This window comes from Athene noctua, chromosome 29 (genome assembly GCF_965140245.1).
Source record: "Athene noctua chromosome 29, bAthNoc1.hap1.1, whole genome shotgun sequence".
Classification (NCBI taxonomy): Eukaryota; Metazoa; Chordata; class Aves; order Strigiformes; family Strigidae; genus Athene; species Athene noctua.
The window spans coordinates 2,818,687-2,840,928 of NC_134065.1; the positions used below are offsets into that span (position 1 = coordinate 2,818,687).

The 22,242-nt window shown below is 42.0% G+C and overlaps 3 protein-coding genes across 3 annotated transcripts; 1 reads left to right on the forward strand and 2 right to left on the reverse strand.

Annotated features, from left to right (window-relative positions):
• Positions 1 to 4,884: 4,884 nt before the first annotated feature.
• Positions 4,885 to 5,241, forward strand: LOC141971770 (feather keratin 4-like). The gene has a single exon (XM_074929343.1). It carries the CDS (start codon positions 4,885 to 4,887, stop codon positions 5,239 to 5,241), a length of 357 nt encoding a protein of 118 aa, XP_074785444.1.
• Positions 5,242 to 9,573: 4,332 nt separating this feature from the next.
• On the reverse strand, positions 9,574 to 12,503 carry LOC141971600 (scale keratin-like). Its single transcript, XM_074929051.1, has 2 exons — positions 12,202 to 12,503; positions 9,574 to 10,755 (listed from the first exon to the last, which is right to left on the reverse strand). Exon 2 carries the CDS (start codon positions 10,729 to 10,731, stop codon positions 10,336 to 10,338), a length of 396 nt encoding a protein of 131 aa, XP_074785152.1. The 5' UTR covers positions 10,732 to 10,755; positions 12,202 to 12,503; the 3' UTR covers positions 9,574 to 10,335.
• Positions 12,504 to 17,488: 4,985 nt separating this feature from the next.
• On the reverse strand, positions 17,489 to 18,016 carry LOC141971586 (scale keratin-like). The gene has a single exon (XM_074929027.1). The coding sequence runs from the start codon at positions 18,014 to 18,016 to the stop codon at positions 17,489 to 17,491; it is 528 nt and encodes a 175-aa protein (XP_074785128.1).
• Between the last annotated feature and the right edge of the window lie 4,226 nt (positions 18,017 to 22,242).

Genomic DNA, 22,242 nt, shown 5'->3' on the forward strand with positions numbered 1-22,242 from the left:
TTTTTTTTTTTAATTTGAGCCTTTCTTCCCATCTCTCTCCCTTCCATTCTTTTATTAGTTGATGATTATAAATACACCTATATGCATAGGGCCAGGATATGTCCTGTGCAATGCATAATTCCTCCTTCCCAGCAGCTGGAACCAGAATCAGCGTCTTACGTTGTTAATTCCATCCAAAAAATGTCTTTGCACTGGGAAGTATGTGTGCTGCGGGACTCAGAGAGTCCGTATGAGGAGTGTTGTTGCTAGGGTTAGAATAGATCTATTTTTACAGTCAAACAAATATATCCACTTTACTTGTGTCCTCACTTTATATCCGTGTTGTCACTTGTGTGCAAGGAGCTGGCTGAACCTTGCACACTGTGTTTTGAACCAAATATCAAAATCATGTGTTTGGGACACAGAGGAACATAGCCTAGAAGTACTTTAAGAGTAGACGGCGTTAAGATGGCATCCTGTGCCTAATTAGGCCGTTAGGGTTGTGTTCTACTTATACCTGAGAAAAGAGTCTGTTGTTACAGACATATAATCAGAATTATACAAGCAGCTCTGATATTTAATTAAGATTTTTTAAAAAGTCAAAGCCTTCAAGAAGGGAACTACTGGAAACTTGACTACCCCTCTGCTCCCAAGGAAGCTGGCGACAGTTTGGTGTCATCTCAGAAAAAAAACAACCACACCCCCCCTCCTCAAATGACGCTTTCATCTTGATAGCAATGCCATCCCAAGCTATGCATCAGTAATTCTGATCTGGAAATGGCACCACAGTTGTCAAAACAAGCTGAGCGTATGCCAACACTTCAGCTCAGAGACGTGAATTCCCCTCGTCTGGAGGTGTCGAGATAACCCGATGTACTCAACCTGAGTCACCCTCTCAGCTAAGCCACAAGAGAGCAGTGCTGAGTCTTGTTATCCCTATGAATATTTATTTTATGGTGCCAGCTTGGTTTTGTGGCTATTCCAGCAAGAGCTTCATGTATCCACACCAACAGCAGTCATGTTTTTGGCTTGAAGTACAGTCATACCAAGGCATAAATATTTTTTAAGAATTTAGAAATACAGTTCTTCAAACAGAAAGTGCTGCTCAACTCTTCCTTGTTGGCAGTTACTCCTTTTTCATTGCGTTCTCCTTCTCTTAGATGGCTCATCCATTCGTGTGCTGTTGTTTGCCTCCTCCTGAGGTGTAGTAGACATGTCTGTAAAATGTGGGTGTGCTATGCTACCAGGTGAGACAAATGCCACCCACTCTGTTTGAGGTGCACTCTTGGATGGATGACTCTAAAGCTGTCCACCATGGGCTCGGAAGAATTGCACAGAAATACCTCGGTATCCTGAGCAGAGTTTGGGTTTCAATTATAAACTGAAACGAAGGGTGTCCCTTTGCTGCTCTTGACTGTGTTGTTCATCCAAGCCAGCCAGAAAGAATTTTTAGTCACACTTGTAAAGAAATAATCCAAAATCAACTAACGCAAGCTTTTGCGGATAAATTTGAATGACTTTTTTTTTTTTTTTTTTTTTTGATGGTGTTACAATAAAATTGTGTGCTGATACAGATAAAAAATATTTTATGCTAGTTTAGCAAATAGATTTGATGTTTGTTCTGGTACAATGGATCCATAGCCACAGCAGTACTGTGACTCGTCATAGGAGGAATCGTCAAACGTGGTCCATATGTCATGCTAACTTTGTTTTTCATAGATCTACTTGTCTCTGAATATTTCACTGTACCATATTTCAACTGACAGAAAAGGCTGTGAACGGTTTAAGTCGGTAAAGCACATGAAACTGGGAAAAAAAAAAAAAACAAAACACACATTAAGATGGCATTCGAATGCTGCTTTGCGGGTTCATAAAATTACAAAAGCAAAGCACGGGCCTGTAACCCTGAACACTATGAGTCAAGAGGAGCAGTCTGGGGTGTCAGCAGTATTGATACTAGTACGTAACTGCCTTTGCCCTTTCAGGAGGGCAGGATGGTTAGAAGAAGGATGCATCTCCAAGAATTAAGTGATTCATTGGTAGGTGTCTGTATGTATATGCCATCATTGTCATCACCTGCTTCCAGACAAAGTGAAACCAGGTGTGGTTCGGGCAGGAGGAGCAGACTGTGTGGGTTGTTTCCCTACAACATCTTTTTCCCTTTGTTTCTATTCCTGTTTCATGTTGATGTGAAGCCTCCACCATAAATTGTGTTGGACTGGATGATCTTCAAGATCTTTTCCAACCAAGATGATTCTGTAAATTATCAGCGGCTTTAAAGGGTGTCTCCACAGGCGATGCTTGGAAACAACACTGAGGGAAATCCCAAGATGGCCCCAAAAAGAGGCTTCCTCAGCCTTCTTGCATGGGTCATCTGTACAGCATTACACTGCAGTATTGCCAACAGTTACCAAATGTCAATGGACAAGCTGGAATAAAATTAACATTTTAGAACAGATGTCTCAAGGTTACTCAAAAACAGGCATTCAACCTTAAATTCTCAAGAAGAGAATGGATTTTAGAGGGAAAGAACTCATCTTGAGGTTAAAAAGCATTCATAATTTATGTCAGCTTGGGGACGTAAAATGGATAGACGCTCTTGAAAATAGATTTATCAGTAAATAACTGAAGACAGGGCTGCTGGATCTGAGGAAGAAATCTGCTGAAGCAAGCAGACAATCTTCTGCATCAGCTGAAACCGCACTTTAAGATTACAGCCCAAAGTTTTCCTAGGGTGATGCATGGCTTCACTCCCTGACCCGTTTCATCCCAAACCATGAATCGTTCATCACTCAGGAGCCCCGAGGTCTCCAGCAATGAGCCCATGGAGTCCCTGACAACGAAAGTTGGACATGAAGTTCTCATTGTCTGAGGCTCCTGTCCCCCACCGCCAGGGCTGGATAACAGCAGCACCCTCTTTAGGTTATTCCACCTGTACTTTTGAGGCTTGAAGTGGAACATGTGCTTTGTGTTTGTTTCTTGGCCAGAAGGACAGGAACAAACACTTCCCTTTTTTAAACCTAGACCTCAGCAGGAAGGTGTCTGTGGAGTCTACTGTGCCTCATACCAGAGTCATAGGGATTAATGTGTGTGGGTATGATGGGTTAAATTGCACAACGCCCCCTTACTGGAGCATGACTTGGAAAAGTGGGGTAGTATCTCAGGTACGTCAGCATATTGTGTTTAGGGATAAACTTCTGAGCAATCTTTGCTCCATGAGGCAATCAGAGAAATAGGGAAAAGCAAGAAAAGGAAAAAGAAAATTTTTTTTATTACTCTGCCGGAGTAATGACAAGAACGCGATAGTAATCACCATCGCTGAGCAAAATAATTGCATTATCTGGGGCAGTTACAGGTGGCGTGAATTTTTGTTTGATAATGCGTAAGGACATCATACAGGAAGAATGTTTCACATCCTCCCGATTGCCTCAGAAAAGGCATAAAAGCACTCACCGTTCTGCTCCGCTCTAACCATTTCTCCCGACTTGCTCTTCGCTGCGAAGGGGTAAGTCTGACACTATTGCTATGACAGTGTTGCTGTAACTGTGCAGGATTTTAACTGAAACAAAACTGCAATTTTTAGAAACGTGCGAAACATTTTGAAGCTTTCTTTCAGAAAGAGCTGATTCCTCCTTATTCGGTGCCAGGCTGTAAATAAGGCAGGAGTTTTCAGAGCAGTTGCAAGTTTAGGATATCCCAATGTATTTATAGTGAGATCTAATGATTTTCTATTTCTCTGAGCCTGACCATCCTGCCTTTATTCTGTCTTACTTTGCTCCCATTGACTTGTAATGGTGACTGCCAAGAAAACTTAACTCTGAGTCTCAAACTGAACTAGGAAGCCACCATGAGCAATAAGGTTTTGTCCTGTTCTTTGTAATTATTTCTGGATTAATTTGAAGCCTGTCATGCATTACATTATGTTCTTGTTACGGTCAGGACTTTATTAGTTTTCTTTACTCCCAGCCTTTCGTTTTACGGGTTTTAGTAAGGCAGGAGAGAGATTAAGAGGAGCTGCAAATCGATTTTACGGGTGATCAGGTGATCTTATGATTAAAGGACTCCACAAAATTATGCGCAGCTCCTAGTTCTGTCACCTGTCACCTCGGTCATCTTTAGCAGGACAGCTGGGACCACGTTCACAGGAATCCTGGTTATACTGGAAACCTCACTGGTACTGCGTTCCCACTCCAGCGGGAGGGAATCCGGGATGTGTCTGTTGTTCATTTTATCTGTGTAAAGAACATGCTGGGGAGCCCTGGTGCCAGCTGTAGCATCTGAAAAACTGGGGAGTAACACTCTCATTAACAACAGTCTCGCCTGAATTTTAACTCTGCCTCTCTGTTACCTCACCAAATGGCTCTGGGCAACGAATTCATTTCTCAGCCTCGGTTGCTTCTTCCCCGAGGCTGGAATAACAACGACTTTTGTAATGATTGTAATGATTGCGGGCGGTGCAGAACCCGTGCAGGGTGTTACTGTGTAAGTGCTAGCCCGTGTTTCTGTTCTTTCCTGCAGTTATTTATAAAAGAATGGGCCAAGCGTCTCAGTAAGGCAGATTCAGAAGGGAATGGTGGAAAGGAGAAATGGTAAAAGCTAGGAGAATAGCTCGAGTTCACATAGATAATTTCTTGGATTGTTAATGTTTTTACGTATCAAATTGGGTTTATAATTAAGAGTAAAAAGAAACGGAGATTTTTCCAGGGGAGAGGAGGAGGGCATGAGACGATGAGAAAAGGGACACGGCTGCTGATAGAAAACTGAAATCTTCAGCCTCCTTCTGGTCTTCTTGCTCTCTTTTATTCTTTCTCTTCCAAGCGCAATCTCCACTATATTGCTATCTGAGCTTTCAGCCTCGTGTCGCCTTGGTGTTGTGCGTTTCAGGTTTATCTCCATTCCTAGAAGATGTCTTACTGCAGACAGATGATCAGCTCCCGCTGCCTTGCACCCTGCGAAGTGACCTGCCCGCAGCCAATCGTCAATGCCTGGAACCAGCCCTGTGTTACATCCTGTGGCGATTCCAGAGCTGTGATCTACCCACCACCTGTGGTCATGACCTTCCCAGGACCCATTCTCAGCTCCTGCCCTCAGGAGAGCATCGTGGGCAGCTCAGCACCATCCAGCATTGGGAGCAGTTTTGGGTCCGTGAGTTCCCTGGGTCCAAGTGGCTCCTATGGCTCTAGGATCTTGTATAATTATGGGAGGTCATGTTCTTCCTATGTATCCAGTGGTTATGGTTCTGGGAGCTGCAGACCATGTTAAATGTGCCATGAACAAGAAGCAAGGAGCAATCACCCAGCACGGAGGAAGACGTGTCTCCACAAACCCTGTTACTGGCATTCCTTTCCTGGAGCGTGAACTGTGCATCTCTGAAAAATCACACCTGTAATTCTGAAGCTTACTATTTAATTTCATTTTCTGACTCTTCTTTCCAGTGGCTCCTGATAATAATGGCCTCGAATGAGTTATATCAATGATTTTTGGCTGGTTGAAAGTGGAATGAAATTGTGTAAATCTTCCCATGCCATGAAAAAAAAAGAAAGAGTAATGTATGTGGAATGCATAACCCTGTAGCAATTCTTTGCTTACAGACTTAATGAGATCCTGGCAATATTTTCCCTGTGTTTTTCATTCTCAAGAAGATCTCTTACTTCTGACTTTCTCATTAAACTATTGTGCATTCAAATTCAGAGCTTTCTTGTCTTTTTATTTTATTTTTTTGTCCAAAATTTTTTGTTTATATACCATTCTGCGTGAGCATCAATCTCCGTAGTGAAACATGACAGTTTGCTTTCTTTCAATGCCTCCAGTTGGAAGGTGACCAGGCCCTTTAAGCAGGAGTGAGCATAATGACTGCCTTCTGCACAGAATTAATTTCATGCTGGATAAACGTGTTTTGTAACCCTTACAACTAAGTTTGAAATTTCCTCCAGGACAGGTGTGGTTACAGCGTGTATTTGCTACATGCCAGCAAAGAAAGTTAAACACACGAGTAACTTTGAAGATCTTCCCTGTGTCTCACTACTTGCCCGAGGCTCCAGTTTAATTACATCCCCATTATATCGGGTTTATGAGATATTTTTTTTTATTGTTTAAAAATAGCATGTAACTATCTGTGGGTAGAACTTTCCTTTGAATAACAAACAGGAATTTTTAACTGAATGGTAAATCTTTGCTGAAATTCTGTGAGTTCTTTGAACTTTCCCATTAATACCTCTACATTCTTGGCAACCCTAGTTAAAATAAACAAAAGAATAATTCATAAGTCTTCCCTGCAGAGCAACACATCATTCAGGACAAATAATATTTTCCATCTTGGGAACTTTACACCTAAATTTCAGGCTACTCACAGATAACTGTGGATACCGGGCTTACTCAACAGCAGCACAGTCCAGGCTTTTCTAATGATGCAATATTCTAAAGATGCAATTTGCATACAATTAGTACGGCTACTAAGAGGTGTCCACACTGCCCTATGCTTGCAACGCAACCAGGATTCTGATGGACCAGACTTTAGACTCAGCTCAGCATTTCTGCTCTTCCTCGTGTGAAGGTGCTGTTCCTAGGAACACCAGCAATGCGCTGACAGACGGCACAATCCTTGAGCAGGCTAATTCCAGGCAAAAAAAAAAAAAAAAAAAAATTCGCAGTCTCACGCTGCAGAAATTGGTTTGGACAGGCTCAAGCATGTGGTAATAACTTCAAAGGGTTTGGAGGTATGACTTCACTTGTAGAACTGGCTGAAATGAGATGAGGCTACAATGAGGTAGCCAGGCAACACCTCTTTCTTGTTAGGATGCGTCTGAAGGCTTTGTCTTGTTTTCATACCGTGTCTCCATATTATTATGGAGTCGCTAGGATTCTGTCAAAAAAAAATAAATCATGGAGACGCTCATACTTGTGTCTCCATGATTATTCTTGGAGTCACCAGGATTCTGTCAAAAAAACCCCCAGTATTTATTTTTTGCGGGTATGCAGAGCCCTAAACGCAGATCAGGTATTTTCAAATCACATCACTACAGTGTTGATCACTACAGAAGCCCTCTTCTCAAGATTTCTGTTTTCATCTCCCACAGGACAGTAGAATCGTGTCAATCCTCTTCCCAGCCTGTCGTGCTGCACCTCTGCCATAACAGCCAGTCTCTTGCGCTGCGGCGAAAGGGTGCGGTCAGACATCCTTCAGTGTGGACGTTGTCAGCATGTCTGGATGAAGCTGCTCCGCCTTGTTATGTGGCAGAAAAGGCACATGTGGGAGCTGGAGTGTGAACTATAAATAGATGACTGTACTGTGTGTTAACTGATTAATGGACTCTCCTGACTTTGATTGATGCTTGAAGACACAGCACTCCACAGCACCGTTGTCTGGCAGAGTGGCCTGCCCAGACTGTCACTTGGAGAGGAGGAACTGCAAAATTTGCGTTGCTGAGTGTCATCTGCCGGCCTGAACTTGCATGGTTATGAGCATAGACCAGAGCAAGCACCAAAAGACAGTTCTTGAACTGCCTTCCATTGTTCTGTTCCGCTCCTGGCCATCAGCAATCTGCCACAGCCCAAACACACAGCAGAGTGAACTTGCATTTCACTTTCATGTAAGTGCAATCGCTCGATGAACGTAGTAGAAGATAAGAGAACTAATTTCACTGGCAGAGCCAACGCGTCTCAGCTCACACCTCGTGCAGATGTGGGATTGGGAGGAAGAACAGATGCTGTATCTCATGATAATCTGAGATCTTGACAGTTTGCTGGTCACAGCAACCTGGCGCCCACATCTGACTGCGAGGTCTCCCGCGGTTCTTGGTCAGCCATGACAAGTCCAGGCTGTTAACAGAACCAGCAGCTCAGACTCCTGTTCCTCCTGTCAGTGAAACAAGTAATTACCAAGAAGAAGAAGCAACAGTAAATGAAATCACACTGTCTCATCTTGAACTACAGAGGTCACTACACTCTCCTCTCTCTTGCCTGAGCATGTGTTTATATCCTAGTACAAGGCGACACTATTGGTAAAGGAGATGCAATCAGAAGTTGTTTCGTAAAGATGTTGTAAACACAGCCTGAAGTATACGTCCTCCCCACGCACGAAATTACAGTTCAGGACAGGTACCTGTGGGAGTTAAGCCTTTTATGTTTGATTTAAATAGGTGGATTTGCTAAATATTTAGTCACTACTAGAGCCTAACGTCTTTTTTTTTTTTTTTTTTTTTAATGTGGTTCAGTCTCACACCACTGGTAAATAGCCTGCAGGCACAATGGTTCAACATAACAGAACCAGAAATATGCCCTGCTGAATGCCAGCTCCCTTCCAGGGTTTGATTCTGGAACAATTAGCAAACTACTTGCAGTCTACCTTGTATCAGTTTTGCAATCACAGAAGCTGAACTTGAATGTTTCAGATGTTTTAAATAAAATGCTCGATGAGAGAAACCTGAAGAAAGGAATTATTTATTTTTATTTATTTATTTTTTTTAGCTTATTATCTTCTTTTAGTTAAAATACAAATTATAGTAAGCCATGTCCCGAATCCTTAGATCACTGGTTTTTGGAAGTGTTCAAGGTCTGGTTGGATGGGGCTTCGGGCAACATGATCTAGTGAAAGATGTCTCTGCCTGTGAAAGTTCTTTCCAACTCAAAGCATTTCTCGATTCCATGATTCTGTAATCTGTTAAATTTCCTATGTCCTGGACACCACTGGTTGTGTCATGAACAGTCTTTCAGATAAAATAAGCAGAAGTCCATGAAAACTTATCGGTTTGACTGATTATGTCATTTTCAGAGTTCTGTCCGAAAAATAGAAGGATATTTTAGATGTTAAACACCATCACTATTGACTTACACATAGCAGTCAGAGTAGTGACCCAGCTTACGAGTAAATCTGAATATTAACATGGAAGTTCTCCCTGTTCCAATATATGCCAGTGACACCAGAGCGAAGAGACAGACAAGAATATTCCATGGCGTGCTCCTTATCTGCTGCTATTTTCCTCTTTTCCTGAAAGAAACAGGGAAAAGCAAACCTGAAGGTAACCGGTGAAATGGAAAACTTGCACCACAGACCGTATGTCAATTGTTAGGTGGGGATATTGGAGAGAGGAATTGAGTCCTGGGCTTTGCCAAGTGATTCCTTTGTCACCTGGGGGAAATATTTGCTAATGTTTTTATCAGTATGGAAAACCTGGCCTTTTATCTCTGTATAAAAGATGTTTATCTGCAAAACGGGAAAAGAGCAATGATGTTCATGCTTGGTTTGTCTTGTCTATTTTCTCTGAAAGCACTTGAGGTCAGGGATTGGCTTTATTCTTTGTTTGCGCAGCACCGAACGTGCCTCATTTGCAGTTTCATTGCAACTTGAATTGTCTATATTACCAGAAACACTGAGTCTCTGTGGCTCCTGGTGCTGTACTACAGTTATTTCTTAGAGGGAACAGGGATTGTTCCTCCTTCTTACTGGGAAGGCTGATGACTGCAAGAAGGAGTAAGTATCATCTGCTGATGCTGTCTGGAGTTTAAGTACCACTGAACAATGCAAAAGCTGCAGATTGAGCGTTTTATCTGTCAATCTGTAGTTTCAAATTTACATTTGAATAGTACTCTGTTGGACACTACTTTGGTGGCGTTTGTGGTCATCCTGAGCCTAACATGGAAACCCACAATTTTCTGTTAGGATGCTGATGGAAAGGTCCCCCTGAAATCATGTTTAAATAACAGGAGTTGAGGTACTATGTTATTTTAAACTTTTCGTATCATCAAAGGATGGAAAGCTGCTACTCGGGAGTGTCATTACGGAAGCATTTGCGGCACCGTGTAAATTAAATCTGTGTTCAAATGGTTTACAGTGCTACTGCTCAGTTAGCAGCTTGGTTCTGTCCGTGGGAAGGTATCACCCAGGGCAGGCTGTGGATGGAGGGCGGGAAACCAGAAGGCTGCTGTGTGATGCAATAAAATTTTAATGAGCAAGAAATGCTTATGTTTGCAAAGCGAGATATCACAGAATACGAAAAAATCTGCTTCCAGACAATTTCAGAGAATGTACAACAAAAGTCCCGCTCAAAGGTATTGCTGTCCTCAGCTGCTTTTCTTCTGTCAGCTGTGCGACTGCTGCTGAAGTTACGTGTTACTATGAGTGATGTCCATATGGAATACGCTGCCCCACGATGGTTAAAAAAAAAAAAGGGAAAGCCGGAACAGGCAACAATAGCAAACAACAAACTTAGAAACTGAAGGGTAAACAACAAGTAGATAAAAGATCAGAAATGCAAGTGGCAGTAGCTCCATTGCAGGGCTGCAGGAATGCGGAACCCACGTCCTCGTTGCTCTGCATATGGGCCTTCACGTGTGGCTCTGCTGAGACCTCCGCTGCCTTTAGCAGGGCCCACAGCTGCTCCGGAGGAACCGGCTGTAGCGGCGGGAGGAGTACGGGGTGCAGTACCCGCTGCCAAGTGTGGACAGGGCTGAGCCCCCATATCCATACTGGGCCCCATATCCCAGAGAGCCCCCATAACCATAGAGGCTCCCGGAGCCGTAGAGGCCCCCCAGCCCCAAGTTGCCCCCAAAGGCGGGGGCTCCAGACGAGCCCACCACGGCTTGCTGGGGGAAGGAGCTGAGGATGGGGCCGGGGAAGGTGACGACGACGGGGGGCGGCTGGATCAGGGCCGTCGAGTCGGGGCACTGCCGGACACAGGGCTCATTGCAGCTGTTAGCGAGGGGCTGGGGGCAGGCGATGCCGTTGGTAGTGGGGCACAGGTCGTAGCAAGACATTTCTTTGCAGGGATGAAGGTGATCCTGAAACACAGAGCACAGAGCTGTGTGAAAACAGAGCACAAGGTCTGCCGGAACAACAGGTCAAGGTTTGGTGCTGGGTTGTTGGGGAACGGGCAAAATGATCATCAGATGCATAAACAAAATCGGTGATGCTGTTCGCAAACTTTCCTGTCAATCAGCATTGCTCTGATCTTCCAAGCCTTCTGAAATTGCTGCCTTTTTTTTTTTTTTTTTAAAAAAAAAAAATAAAAAAAATCACGTTCCCTCCCAGAGGAACAGAGTGTCAGCAGCACTTTTTTTTTTTTTTTTTACTAAACACCAAAGCTCCTCCCTGGTGAATGTGGGTTGAATTGCAGGAGCTGCAGGAGCTACGCCAGAGTTGACCTCCTCATTACACTTGAATGGACAGAAGGAGGTTTTGTCTTGGGAGAGATGAGGTGGCGTCAAGAACCCAGCACTGCTTTAACCACACATTTCCTCCTTTCCTGGTCCTTGTTTCTGTTCAAGCTCTTTGGGGTAATCTACTTCCAGTTGTTCCCTTTTACTCCTATGTTCTCTTAATCTCTTTAATCCCTCTGGTAAAATCCCCAAATCACTCGAGCCTGAGGACAGATTCATATACTTGATGTAATAAGTAAATAGACCCTATAAAATATTTCTCTCCAAATATTCCTTGACATAGTGTAACATCATACACAGTGGGGAGCAAGTTTGTGAAATGCAAGGGGACGATTTCCTTAATCAGATAAAAACACAGTTTGCAAACTACTATTTCAGTTAAATGTCTTGTCACAAAAACTTGTGGTCGAGCACTTTTTCCCATAAAGAGAGGAAATATTTTGTTCACAAAGTAGTCCTGAAATGCAGAGAATCAAATCACTGAACTCGGCGTATCCGAACAGCTAATCTGGATCTGGATTTACAAATGGACATATGATACACACAGTGGATCAGATCACCAGTCTACTTCCATTATTATCGTCTTTGGTGAAAATAACAGGGTTTAAAATAGGCAGGTTTTAGTTTTTTTCCTATTCACAAAGACTAAATACAAGCGAGGATTATTTTGCAATAAAATCCCCATGTAGATAATGCTCTTTCTTCAGCTCTCTGATTCAGTCATTAACAAATTGTACAGGAGAATCCTGCATTTTAAAAATTATGCCAATTTACAATTTCAATCTGCTAACAGGACGAGAATGCCAAATATGAATTACAGTGATATAAATGCTTCCAACCCTGGTCTTGACTTGTGAAGCCTACAGAACTTGAAAACATACTAAAAAAAAAATTATATATATATATATATATATAAAAAAATAAAAAATTAAAAAGAGAGAAAAAGAAAGAGAATCAAAAAATAGTCCTAAAAACTCTAATGTAAAAGTATTGAACAGTATTCTAAGCTCTAGTGCAAAGGCATTCTGGCATTTGGGAAGAAAAGAAATGAAACGGCATCAGACTTACCTGATGTAGAGGAGAGTACGCTGGAGAGGAAGATGGAATAAATCTGCGTCCCTGCTCCTTTTATACGGTGCTTCGAATTGCCTGGGGGGAGTCTGAGACACGCGGTACACATGAAATCATAATCACCAACCGGCCCAAATTTGAAGCACGTATAACTTCCCAAAGTGATGAAACTCTTTTCGCTTGTTGTTTGCAAAATCATCCTAAATCTCTGAACAGCACGATATGCACATTCCAGCTCCCGGTTCTCTTTCATCTTGAAGCCTAATTGTCCAGCTTCGTTGCTGGTATCATTCCGCCCTGCTCGCTGGCATTGCAGGAGGAATTAAACTGGTTCTATTTATTTAGCACTTCCTTCATTAACTTCCCTTAATGATTTTAATCAGAGCTATAACCTGCTGTCGTATACATCTTCGTATTTAAGTGCTTTAAATCGAGGCTGTAATCTAATCTGCTCACGCGTTTTGCAATGATATGTTCAGTGAGGTGAAAGGCGCCTTCTGATCCTTTTCCCACCCACAGCCACAAAACATGAGAGAGGTCCTGTACCTGTGGTAATTATAGACTCTTTGATTTAGAAATTCTGATTTTTTTATTGCTGCCTGGCAAGACCAGCAAAACCCACAGTATTTTAGCACCTGAAATGGTGTTTAAACCGAAGTCTAAAGTTTTCTCTGAAGGGACTATCTGTATTTTTTTTTTTTTTTTCCTTATTTTTCACCTGGAATCTGCGAAGGCACACACAGAGATTATCTCACAGGTCCAGCAATGTAGGATGGCTGCGAATGCAAACAGATTAATAGCTGCTCTGTATTGACATCGCACAGCTCCAAAGGAGGACACAACACAAGAAAGTGGTGAAGCGGGTGCAAATTTCTCAGTTTCCTTGTGGAATGATACGTTTCTGTCCACCACATCATCCATTCGGTCTATACCTTCTCTTTCTTTTCGTTCATATGATCGAGTGTAGTTTGCCCTTAGATCTACCCCTTCTCTTTAGACAGGAATTGAAGAAAGTTTTTGCTGGACAATCTTACAGAGACAATTTTTGAGTGCTCCCCTCTCAGATTTGCTGGCTAAGTGGCAGGAAAATCAATGGAATTATCTGCGGAATAGTTATCGCAACCACGGACTTTTTTTTTTTTCCCCTTCTTCTTTCTTTCGTGACTATCAGGACACACTCTGCATATTGTTGCAGAGCCCAGTTTTGATGCCAAGATTTCAAGTGACTTGTCACTTGAAATTACTCAGGTTTCCCCAATACTTAGTGGGGAGGGACAAAGAATTTCTGCAAGACAATTCATCCCATCTCAAACGCTTACCTTACCAGAATTGGTATCACCCTCAAAACATAACAATTTTGCTTTCGTTGACTATGGAGATGGACAACAAGCCCAGCTGAAACACCCAGCTTTTAAACAGGGAAGGTTTAATGAGATGTGTCCCACCCATATTCTAAAATTCTGTGTAATAAACACTGCCTGGTCCAGCCCCAGCAATCCTCATTTGCCTATGGATCTGTTGTTCATCAAATAATAAATGCTGCAATATTTCTACCAGAAATTAAATTATGAGGTTCTTTTTTCCAGATTTTGAGATGGCCCTAGGGGATCACAAGAGCAATAATACCCACTAAGGTTGTACAAATATTTTTGTGTCTGCGTTTTTAAGCACTTCCCAAACCCTCCTTAGTAGTTTAGGCATTAAGTGGTGTGTCATTATTTTAATATAAGTATGTGGTTGGATTCAAGCCGCCCAACATTTTGAAATATATTTATTAAATTGTACTGGTCAAGAGAGCTGTTCCTGTTTCTTTTACCAGCCTTAGGACTGCGGTTGATTTTATTTTATAATCTAGGTTTTCATTTATTTAAGACTCTGTATAAGCTCCTTCAGTGTTGATGTTGCATTAATTCACATCCCCTTCGGTGTCTGTAGCAGGAAGATCTGCAACATCTGCCTCTGTCCTCAGGTTTTGAAAGCTTTTCCTAGGACTTACCTAGTTTACCTTTCTTCTGTGAGTGAGTAGTTTACCTTTCTTCTGTGTTTTAAACCCATGCTTAGCTTCCTAAAAGAAATATATTTACCAAGCTGCCTGTCACCTGGTTAAGAAACTCTTTACCTTCATTGTGATCAATCAATTTACCTCTAAAACCTGAAGCAACCATGCAAATTGATTTTTCCCGTGAAAAGCGCAGGACGCTCCTGTCCCAATCTTAAATTCCAACTTCATATATGGGTTGCTGATTGCACAAGAAAGCCACCATGTTTTATATCAATTGTACTTTATCTAGCAAGGCTAAGGAAGAATGGAAAGAAAACCTGCATATGAAAGCAGATGGCAATTATGATTAACATTTGAGCCACCATCATTATGTCACCCAATAAAAGAAGAGGTAAATAAATGAAGCCAACGTAATTCCTCCTGTCATTCTAATGTATTTAATGGAATGTTACCAGGAATGAATCTTGCCAATTAAGTGCTAAGATGAAAGAAATATTTGTTCTGTAATTTGCATTTCATACCGTGTTAGAATTTGAATCAACTAATAAACATAAATATTGAGCAAAACTGTTTCATCATTTTGAGGTGAACCGTGTGTGATAAATGTGGGCTGGTGTTAATGAGAGTCTCAGGTTCTTCAGGCCGTTTGAGGAAATGTATCAAGAGTCCCACCTCAAAACTGCCTTGTATTTACTTCTCTTGCCTACTTCTTCCCAGAGCCAGCGATTTTCTCCATATCAGACTATTCTTTTTTTTTTTTTTTTTTGTAAATTTAAATTAGTCCTCTTCCGTCACTTATGAGGAGGCAATGTTATATGCAGGTTTTAAGATTGTTTTCCACAATGTATTTTATAGGAGCTATCAGCTCTCCACTAGTTCAAATCTTAATTATAATCTGCTAAACAGATACCAAACCCCCAGATTAGTCCTACAAACTGCTCTGCACTCCTGCACCACAAAGGTGGAGGAGTCACGGATGGTCGCAGCCATGTTTAACAAAGGATATGTTCTCTTAATAGTTAATTACTTGGTATTCCAGCTGCTGTTTCAAATTACTTTGTACGGAAGCAAGCCAAAGCTTGAAAGGGATCTAAGCAAAGATTCCTTGCTCACAGCAAAAAGGGCCTCCAGGGTGTAAGGAATCGGGTGATCCTTTGGACAGTTCATCCATTAATGCACAGTATCAGGATTTTTACACTAAACTTCAGACCACATGGAACTGACTTTTATCAGAGACAACATAAGATCAACCGTTTGTCTGAGGAAGAGTGTGACTTTCTATATTCCCGTGTTTCCACTAAGCAATGATCAACCATCACTTTAAAAAAAAAAAAAAAAAAAAAAATCATTTTTCTTACAGGGCTTATACAACTTTGAGGAATTACAGCCAGAGCAGCGGGTTGGTCTTAGTGAGGTAACTCCAATTAGGTGGGATGGATCTGGAACTAAATTAGTGTCACAGAAGATCCAGACCGCTGTTTCTTTCCCATTTCCGTGACATCTAAGGTTTTCTTCCTGTTCCAGGGGGAATTCGTGCTGTGTTTTGCTTATGCTTCGTCATGTTTTCAGTTGGCCAATTAGCGTCCAGCGCTGGCACCAATAGCTGCGAGGAGCTGACTGCCTTGACCTGAGGGCAGTGGTTCAGCCACCATCCACTGTCACAACCTTGCCAGTCCAGACGCTTAGTTCCTTCCTTCAGGACCGTGTAGCGGGATCTCTGTTACCACCCACACTTAAGGGCTCTTTTTTTTTTTTTTTTTTAATGGGAGCTTGTGTTATGGTAGTTTTTACCACAGCAGATTTTCCTACAGATTTTCAGGTCCTGGCAGTGAGTAGAACATCCCTTCTGGCTGTTGTTTTTATAGTAGATACCACTGTGGAGATGTGGGTCTTGCTGGAAGAGCTACTCAATTTACCAGAGACAATTAAATAAAATTAAAAAAAAAAAAAAAAAAAGAAGGCAGATTTATAGATTTATAGATGACTTTTTTAGGTAATGAGTGCTGAAAAGTCCGCACTGTCCAGTTACAGAGAGTGGAGCTGAGCATGTGCAGCATGTCTTTCTTCATATTCTTGTCTTTCTTCATATTCTGCCTTCAGTTTCTGGTCAGATGTTCTCTGAACGCTGTTACATTACGCGTAGCCATACTTCTTACTGCAGTAAAATATGTAGCCTAAGGTCTTTTGGCAGCTGAACCACATAAAGAAAACTAATCTTGTGAGATAAGCATCTGCTTGAATCAGGAGATGGCTACGTGATTTACTGATAAGCTCAAAGAATGTATCATGTATCGTGCAGTACTTCAGTTTTCGGCTACCTATAGAATATTTACACAAATTCTATTTATATTTAATATATACAGAACCGAAACACAGCCAAAGAAGACCCAAATCCCGGAACTCGATGTAGTGTGAAATTAGGCACATGGTCCTTATTGTGGTTTTGAAGTGTCATCTGCACACAGGCAGAATTTTGGAGAGTGACACGGATCCATGCTGGTCTGTGCTAGAGACAAACACAGAATCTGAAATTCATTTAATATCAGTCACCAATCTTCCATTAAGATCTGTGGAGGTCTAATTACTTGTATGACATTGGATTAGAGGTCTGCGGTGGAATAAGCAAGAGCTTAACTTCCAGAGTGTGAACAGCCCCTTGTTGTTCAAAGAATTATCTCGGTAACATATGAGTAGGGAGTTTAATAAGGTAAAGTGTAGAGAAGGCCAGCATGTTGTGACCATGTTGTTGCAACTGAGTGGTGAAACAGGCCTAGCAAGGGCTCCTCGTGGAGGCTTTCACTATGTGCGCAGGGTTTGCACAATATTATTGCAGCCAGGTGTATAAAACAGGCAACTTTATCCAGAAAAGTTGGCAAATTCAGAACGGATGAGAGCACAAAACCGCAACACTCTTATTTTAAATGATGCGACAGAATTTTAATTAGAAGGAAAACGGCAAAAATATATCGCAGTATCAACAATATATATATCCAAATTGTCAGAGGGGAATGAATTTTGAAAGTCGCTGTTAAATGTCTCACTGCATTCAGTCACAAGTATGATAACGTAGAAGATAACAAGGAGTTGAAGCCATTAAGATGTCAGGAAAGAATTCAAAGGAAAAAAAAAAAAAAAAAAAAAGGAGAGGTGTGGGGCACGCAGAAGGCACTGCACTGAACAGGATCTGTGAGTGCTTTCACAAAGCTGTCACTCATCCACTCTCTGGTGAATCTGCATTTTGTTTTTCACCTGTACATTATTCAGTGGCTTTTCCTGTTGTGTTTAGCAGGGCCCGCAGTTGCCACGGCTGTACCGGTTGTACCAGTAGGAGTGAGGGCTGCAGTAGCCATAGCCATAGGGTCTGCCGTAGCCATACAGGCCCCTGTAACCCAGGGAGGAGCCCCCACAGCCATACAGGCCCCCATAGCCCAGGGACCCATAGCCCCCACAGCCATACAGACCCCCATAGCCCAGGGACCCATAGCCCCCATAGCCATACAGACCCCCATAGCCCAGGGACCCAGAGCCCCCATAGCCATACAGACCCCCATAGCCCAGGGACCCAGAGCCCCCATAGCCAAAGGAGCCCCCATAACCCCTAACAACGGGAGCTCCAGAGGATCCCACGACTGAATCCTGGGGGAAGGAGCTGAGGATGGGCCCGGGGAAGGTGACGACGACTGGGGGTGGCTGGATCACGGTCGTGGAGTCGGGGCACTGACGGACACACGGCTCGTTGCAGCTGTCAGCCAGGGGCTGGGGGCGGTAAACGCCGGAGGCAGAGGTGGAGCACAGGTCGTAGCAGGACATCTTGCAGGGATGGAGGTAAGCTGCAATGCACACTGAGGAGTAAAGACCAAATAAAATGGGAAAAGGAATTTGAAAACTGGACACGTGAACTAGAATAGTGGCTTTATCTTTCAGATCTTGATTGTCCTTCCACCCCTTCAGTATTTTTCATGAAACATCTCTCACTCTTGTAAATCAGCACTGAAAAACAACTCTGGCATATTGACTTTTAACACGAATCCAGAAGCAATAGCTTAAATCATGCTGCCAGTATGCTGAACCTGCTATAAACACGGATTAAATAAGGCATTCCCTGTCCTGAAGTGCTTGCAAAGTAGCTTGAAAGTCACAGGGTGAGTAAAAAGATTATTTGTCTGACTTTCCAGATGGGAAACTTGTACACTCAGGTAATTAGGGCTAGGTTTCTACTGCAGATAAATACGTTGGGATCTGAGCCATTCAGAAAGTTTTTCACCATGGGATCTGATCCAATCTAAAAGAAAGCCCATGCAAGGACTAGGAATACTACCTGTGAACAATATTTTTTCCCCACTAGAACCAATAAAATACGAGATTAGGAGAGACTTCTGGGGGTTATCTAGCTCAACTCTCTACTCAAAGCAAGGACAGTGTAAAAGATAGGTTAGGATTTGTTTGTTCCATCTGTTTTCCAATACTTTAGACAATAATTCTATATTTTTTCTGGTCAAGTTTGTCCCCTCAACAAATACATACATATACATAGACATATAGAAAAACTTACGTAGAAAATCCTTTAAAAATTCCTAGTGACTGAACAAGCCTTCTGCTAATGTTCTGGAAGCTGCTTTGATAGCTCGAATTTGTACTAACGAGAAACAATACATTTTGGAAAACGTAGTTTTCCCATTTTAAACCTAAATACATGGATGTCCCACACTAAAAAAAAAAATAAATCATTGTGAAATAATTCAATGTTATTAAGAAACTTAGAATATTTACGGATTACTCTAACATGAATTAGAACTGACAGAAAAGAGATACCTGAATTTTAGGAAAGAGATCACCTAGAATGGGACTTACCCTTTTCACAGAGATGAATAAAGCGAGGAAGGTCGAATGAAGAGCTCTGAGTTGGGAGAGCTTTTATACAGTTCCCTAGATCACGGGGATCACCTAAGATGCAATTTGTGCATGTGCATAATTGGGGCAAACCCAAAACTAATATGACACGTAGGTCCTTAAAGTTTTGCTGACTATTTGTTCGTTGGTTCAGAGTCTCGTGAAATATCGGAGGCGCATTTCATCACAAAGCCTCTTTCATCTCAAATGGGCTACAGGTCATATTCATGCCTCTTATCATTCCATTCACATCCTTGGCTTACAACAAGAATTATACTAACGCTCTTCCTCAGCATCTCCATTAGTAATGGCAAAACCCGGCTGCACACGACACGGTCACCTGATCTGCCCAGATTTTTTCCATTCAGTGTAGGCTGGATGATATCTGGAGGTAAAATGGTCTTTACGAGAGCAACTTCTGGGGTCGTCATTTTTGGCTTTGGCATTTCCACTCTCAGCTACTTAACGTGAGACCAATACTGCACCCAAAGGCAGCCCCAGAAAACATCCTGTGGTCCTTAAATCGTTTCCTATTGTTTGGCTTTTGCTCCCAAACGCAATGCTGGCCTCATCGAGTGAACAAGGGACTTGGGGAACTACCTCTTGCTTTCTTTGTTGTGCTGTTACTCTCCCTGTCCTTTTCTCAAACACTGGCAAGTCCTTTGGACCATTCTAAGCGGAAGACAGAGGTAGAACACCCTTAAACTACTCCAGTTTTTCTAACAGGTCTCTCTCACTGTATTTCAACCCAGGTTGAAGTCTAGAGGTGAACTAATACTTATCTTTTCGGTTTGCAAAACTGCCGGGCACTTTCTATGCGAAACTTTTGTCACCCACATTTACCAGTTTTCCATCTCCTGATACAAAGCCTTCGGAAATCGATTTTCAGTTCATCTTCAGATCAGGCAATATTGAAGACTACCGAGAAATGAAATGAGATAAAACATGACTGGTGTCCACTTGCTAAAGCTCTAGAGATACAGCACAGTAGAGACAGAGAAATTGATAACACGTATAAAGGCTGATCTTTGATAGAATTGCAGCAGCAATTAAATCCTCTGTTTCTGTGACGTGCAATTGAAAAGTCTATAGACACAAACTAATTATACAGCTTATGAAATGCTGCATTTTATTTAAAAATTGATATTTCATTCTATTCTTCTACATCGAAAAAACCCGAAGATGCACAAATCCAGAGTATTCAGCCATGATCTGATTACACCAAGGACACAAATACCTTGACTTACATATTTTAATGTGATGTCATTCCATAATTGTTAGGCACCCAAATCCAGGTACATGCCTTTCATCTAATTGTAAGAATGCGTTCTCAAACCATTAGTGGATGGTTTGAGGCATTTGAAAAGACTTGTTCCCTGGAAGCTTGAAAATATGAGTCCAAAAATCTTGTAACCACCTCAAAGGCTGAGAAACCCGATTTAAAGTTTAGAGCTCGTCTACGGCACAGAGTCTGCGGTATTAAAATAACACATCTGTAAACAAGGGAAGAACCGGCCTTTGTTTTGCGTGTTGTGTTCCAAGTTCGTAATTGTTCCCTGTTCTCAGAAACTGCCAGCTCAGCCCTGTTCTGGACTTATGGCTTGCAGCAACAACAGTGTGTTACAGGAGGTCATGAATTCCTGAGAATCAAAGTCAGCAATTCAAAGCACTTCTGTCACATTTCAATTTTTTTTTTTTTTTTTTTTTTTTTTTTTCCACCAGAAGATCCATTTGTACTGAAAAAGCTCAGGTTTCCTCAGGCTTATTAAATCTTCTCGAGTACCATTTTTGTACTGACAACATCCAACCAACAATACCTGGAAAAAGTCTCTTTGGGATGTCCAATCCTCTTGGAGCTTTTGTTAACTTTGTAAACTCATTTCTTGTTCATCTCTTAAAAAAAATATAAAAATAAAAACAAGCCTCAGGAAGATAAAGGCTTCATCTCCATCTCCTATGTGAAATTCTGGAGACTTAGCCCTACACATTTTTGTAAGAGAATACAACTCGTGGAATGATTGATGGATGGAGAAACTGATTCAGCTCATTTCTGCATGAAAAGAATTCCCAGCACTCCATAATGAAAAATTTCACCATTTTTTCCTGCTCAAGGTTAAATTTCAATTTCCACACAAGCCCTGTTTAGAGACCAAAGCACACATTTGCAGGTCACTGGAGTTGCTGCAGCTCTTCTGAGCAGAATTGTCCCCAGTAGAGCCAGTGTCAAACACTACTGGGAAACATCATTGACTCCCAAGGGTGCTGTGTCCCCCAGCTGTAGGTGGGGAAGATAAACATGCAGAAACCACCTCCAACCTTCCTGCAATTCACATTTACGGTCTTTAACTTCTGTCCTGACGGGTTCTAATGTGAATTATACGTACTTAAACAAAAATCCTGTCCGTGACAGCGGTTTGTAATTCTGATAAACCCATGAGACATTCTTCAGGTATTCAATTAATACAAGAGAAGCTGTCTTAATAATTTCTGTTGTCATTTCAAGGAAGTGACTGGAATAATGCCAGGTATTAATCTTTTCCAAGTTGTCACAAAATGAAACAATTCTCTATCATCTCAAGTAATGTTTAGGTCCTTATTACAAACCAATTTGACAGGACTCATAAACTCCCATAACGAACGCAGCAATTTCATCATCTTGACAAGTTACGCATGTTTGAAATTGGGGCACGCAACCGATGTTCATCTTGTACGTCCACCTGCTCCGGTATAAAAGCTCTTCTCCGTCACAGCTCTTCCAAACACTTCTCTTGACTTCTTGGCGACTTGGGTAAGTCCGATTCTTCTCTACTGCTATCAACGTATCTTTTTATTCCTGGTTTCAGCTTCAGTTGATGTCCAACAGCCATATTGTTGAGTGGATCTGCGTTGCCTTGGGACAGAGATTCTAATGCTGGCTCTGGGGTAGCAGATACATCTGTTTGGTGTGTGGGACCCTGTGGAGTCCTCAGTGTCCAGGAACACTGGACCCTGAAGTGACTGGACGACTCTCCTTGTCATCTCATTTCGTGTTAGGTAGTCCTGCAAGGAGCAGGGAGTCGGACTCCACGATCCTTATGAGTCCTTCCAACTTAAGATGTTCTCTGATTCTTACTTTAATGCATTTATCCTATTCCAAAGTTTGCGTA

Coding starts and splice junctions, on each gene's coding strand:
- LOC141971600 (XM_074929051.1), bottom strand. CDS start 10,731: ATGTCTTGCTACGACCTGTGCCCCACTACCAACGGCATCGCCTGCCCC.
- LOC141971770 (XM_074929343.1), top strand. CDS start 4,885: ATGTCTTACTGCAGACAGATGATCAGCTCCCGCTGCCTTGCACCCTGC.
- LOC141971586 (XM_074929027.1), bottom strand. CDS start 18,016: ATGTCCTGCTACGACCTGTGCTCCACCTCTGCCTCCGGCGTTTACCGC.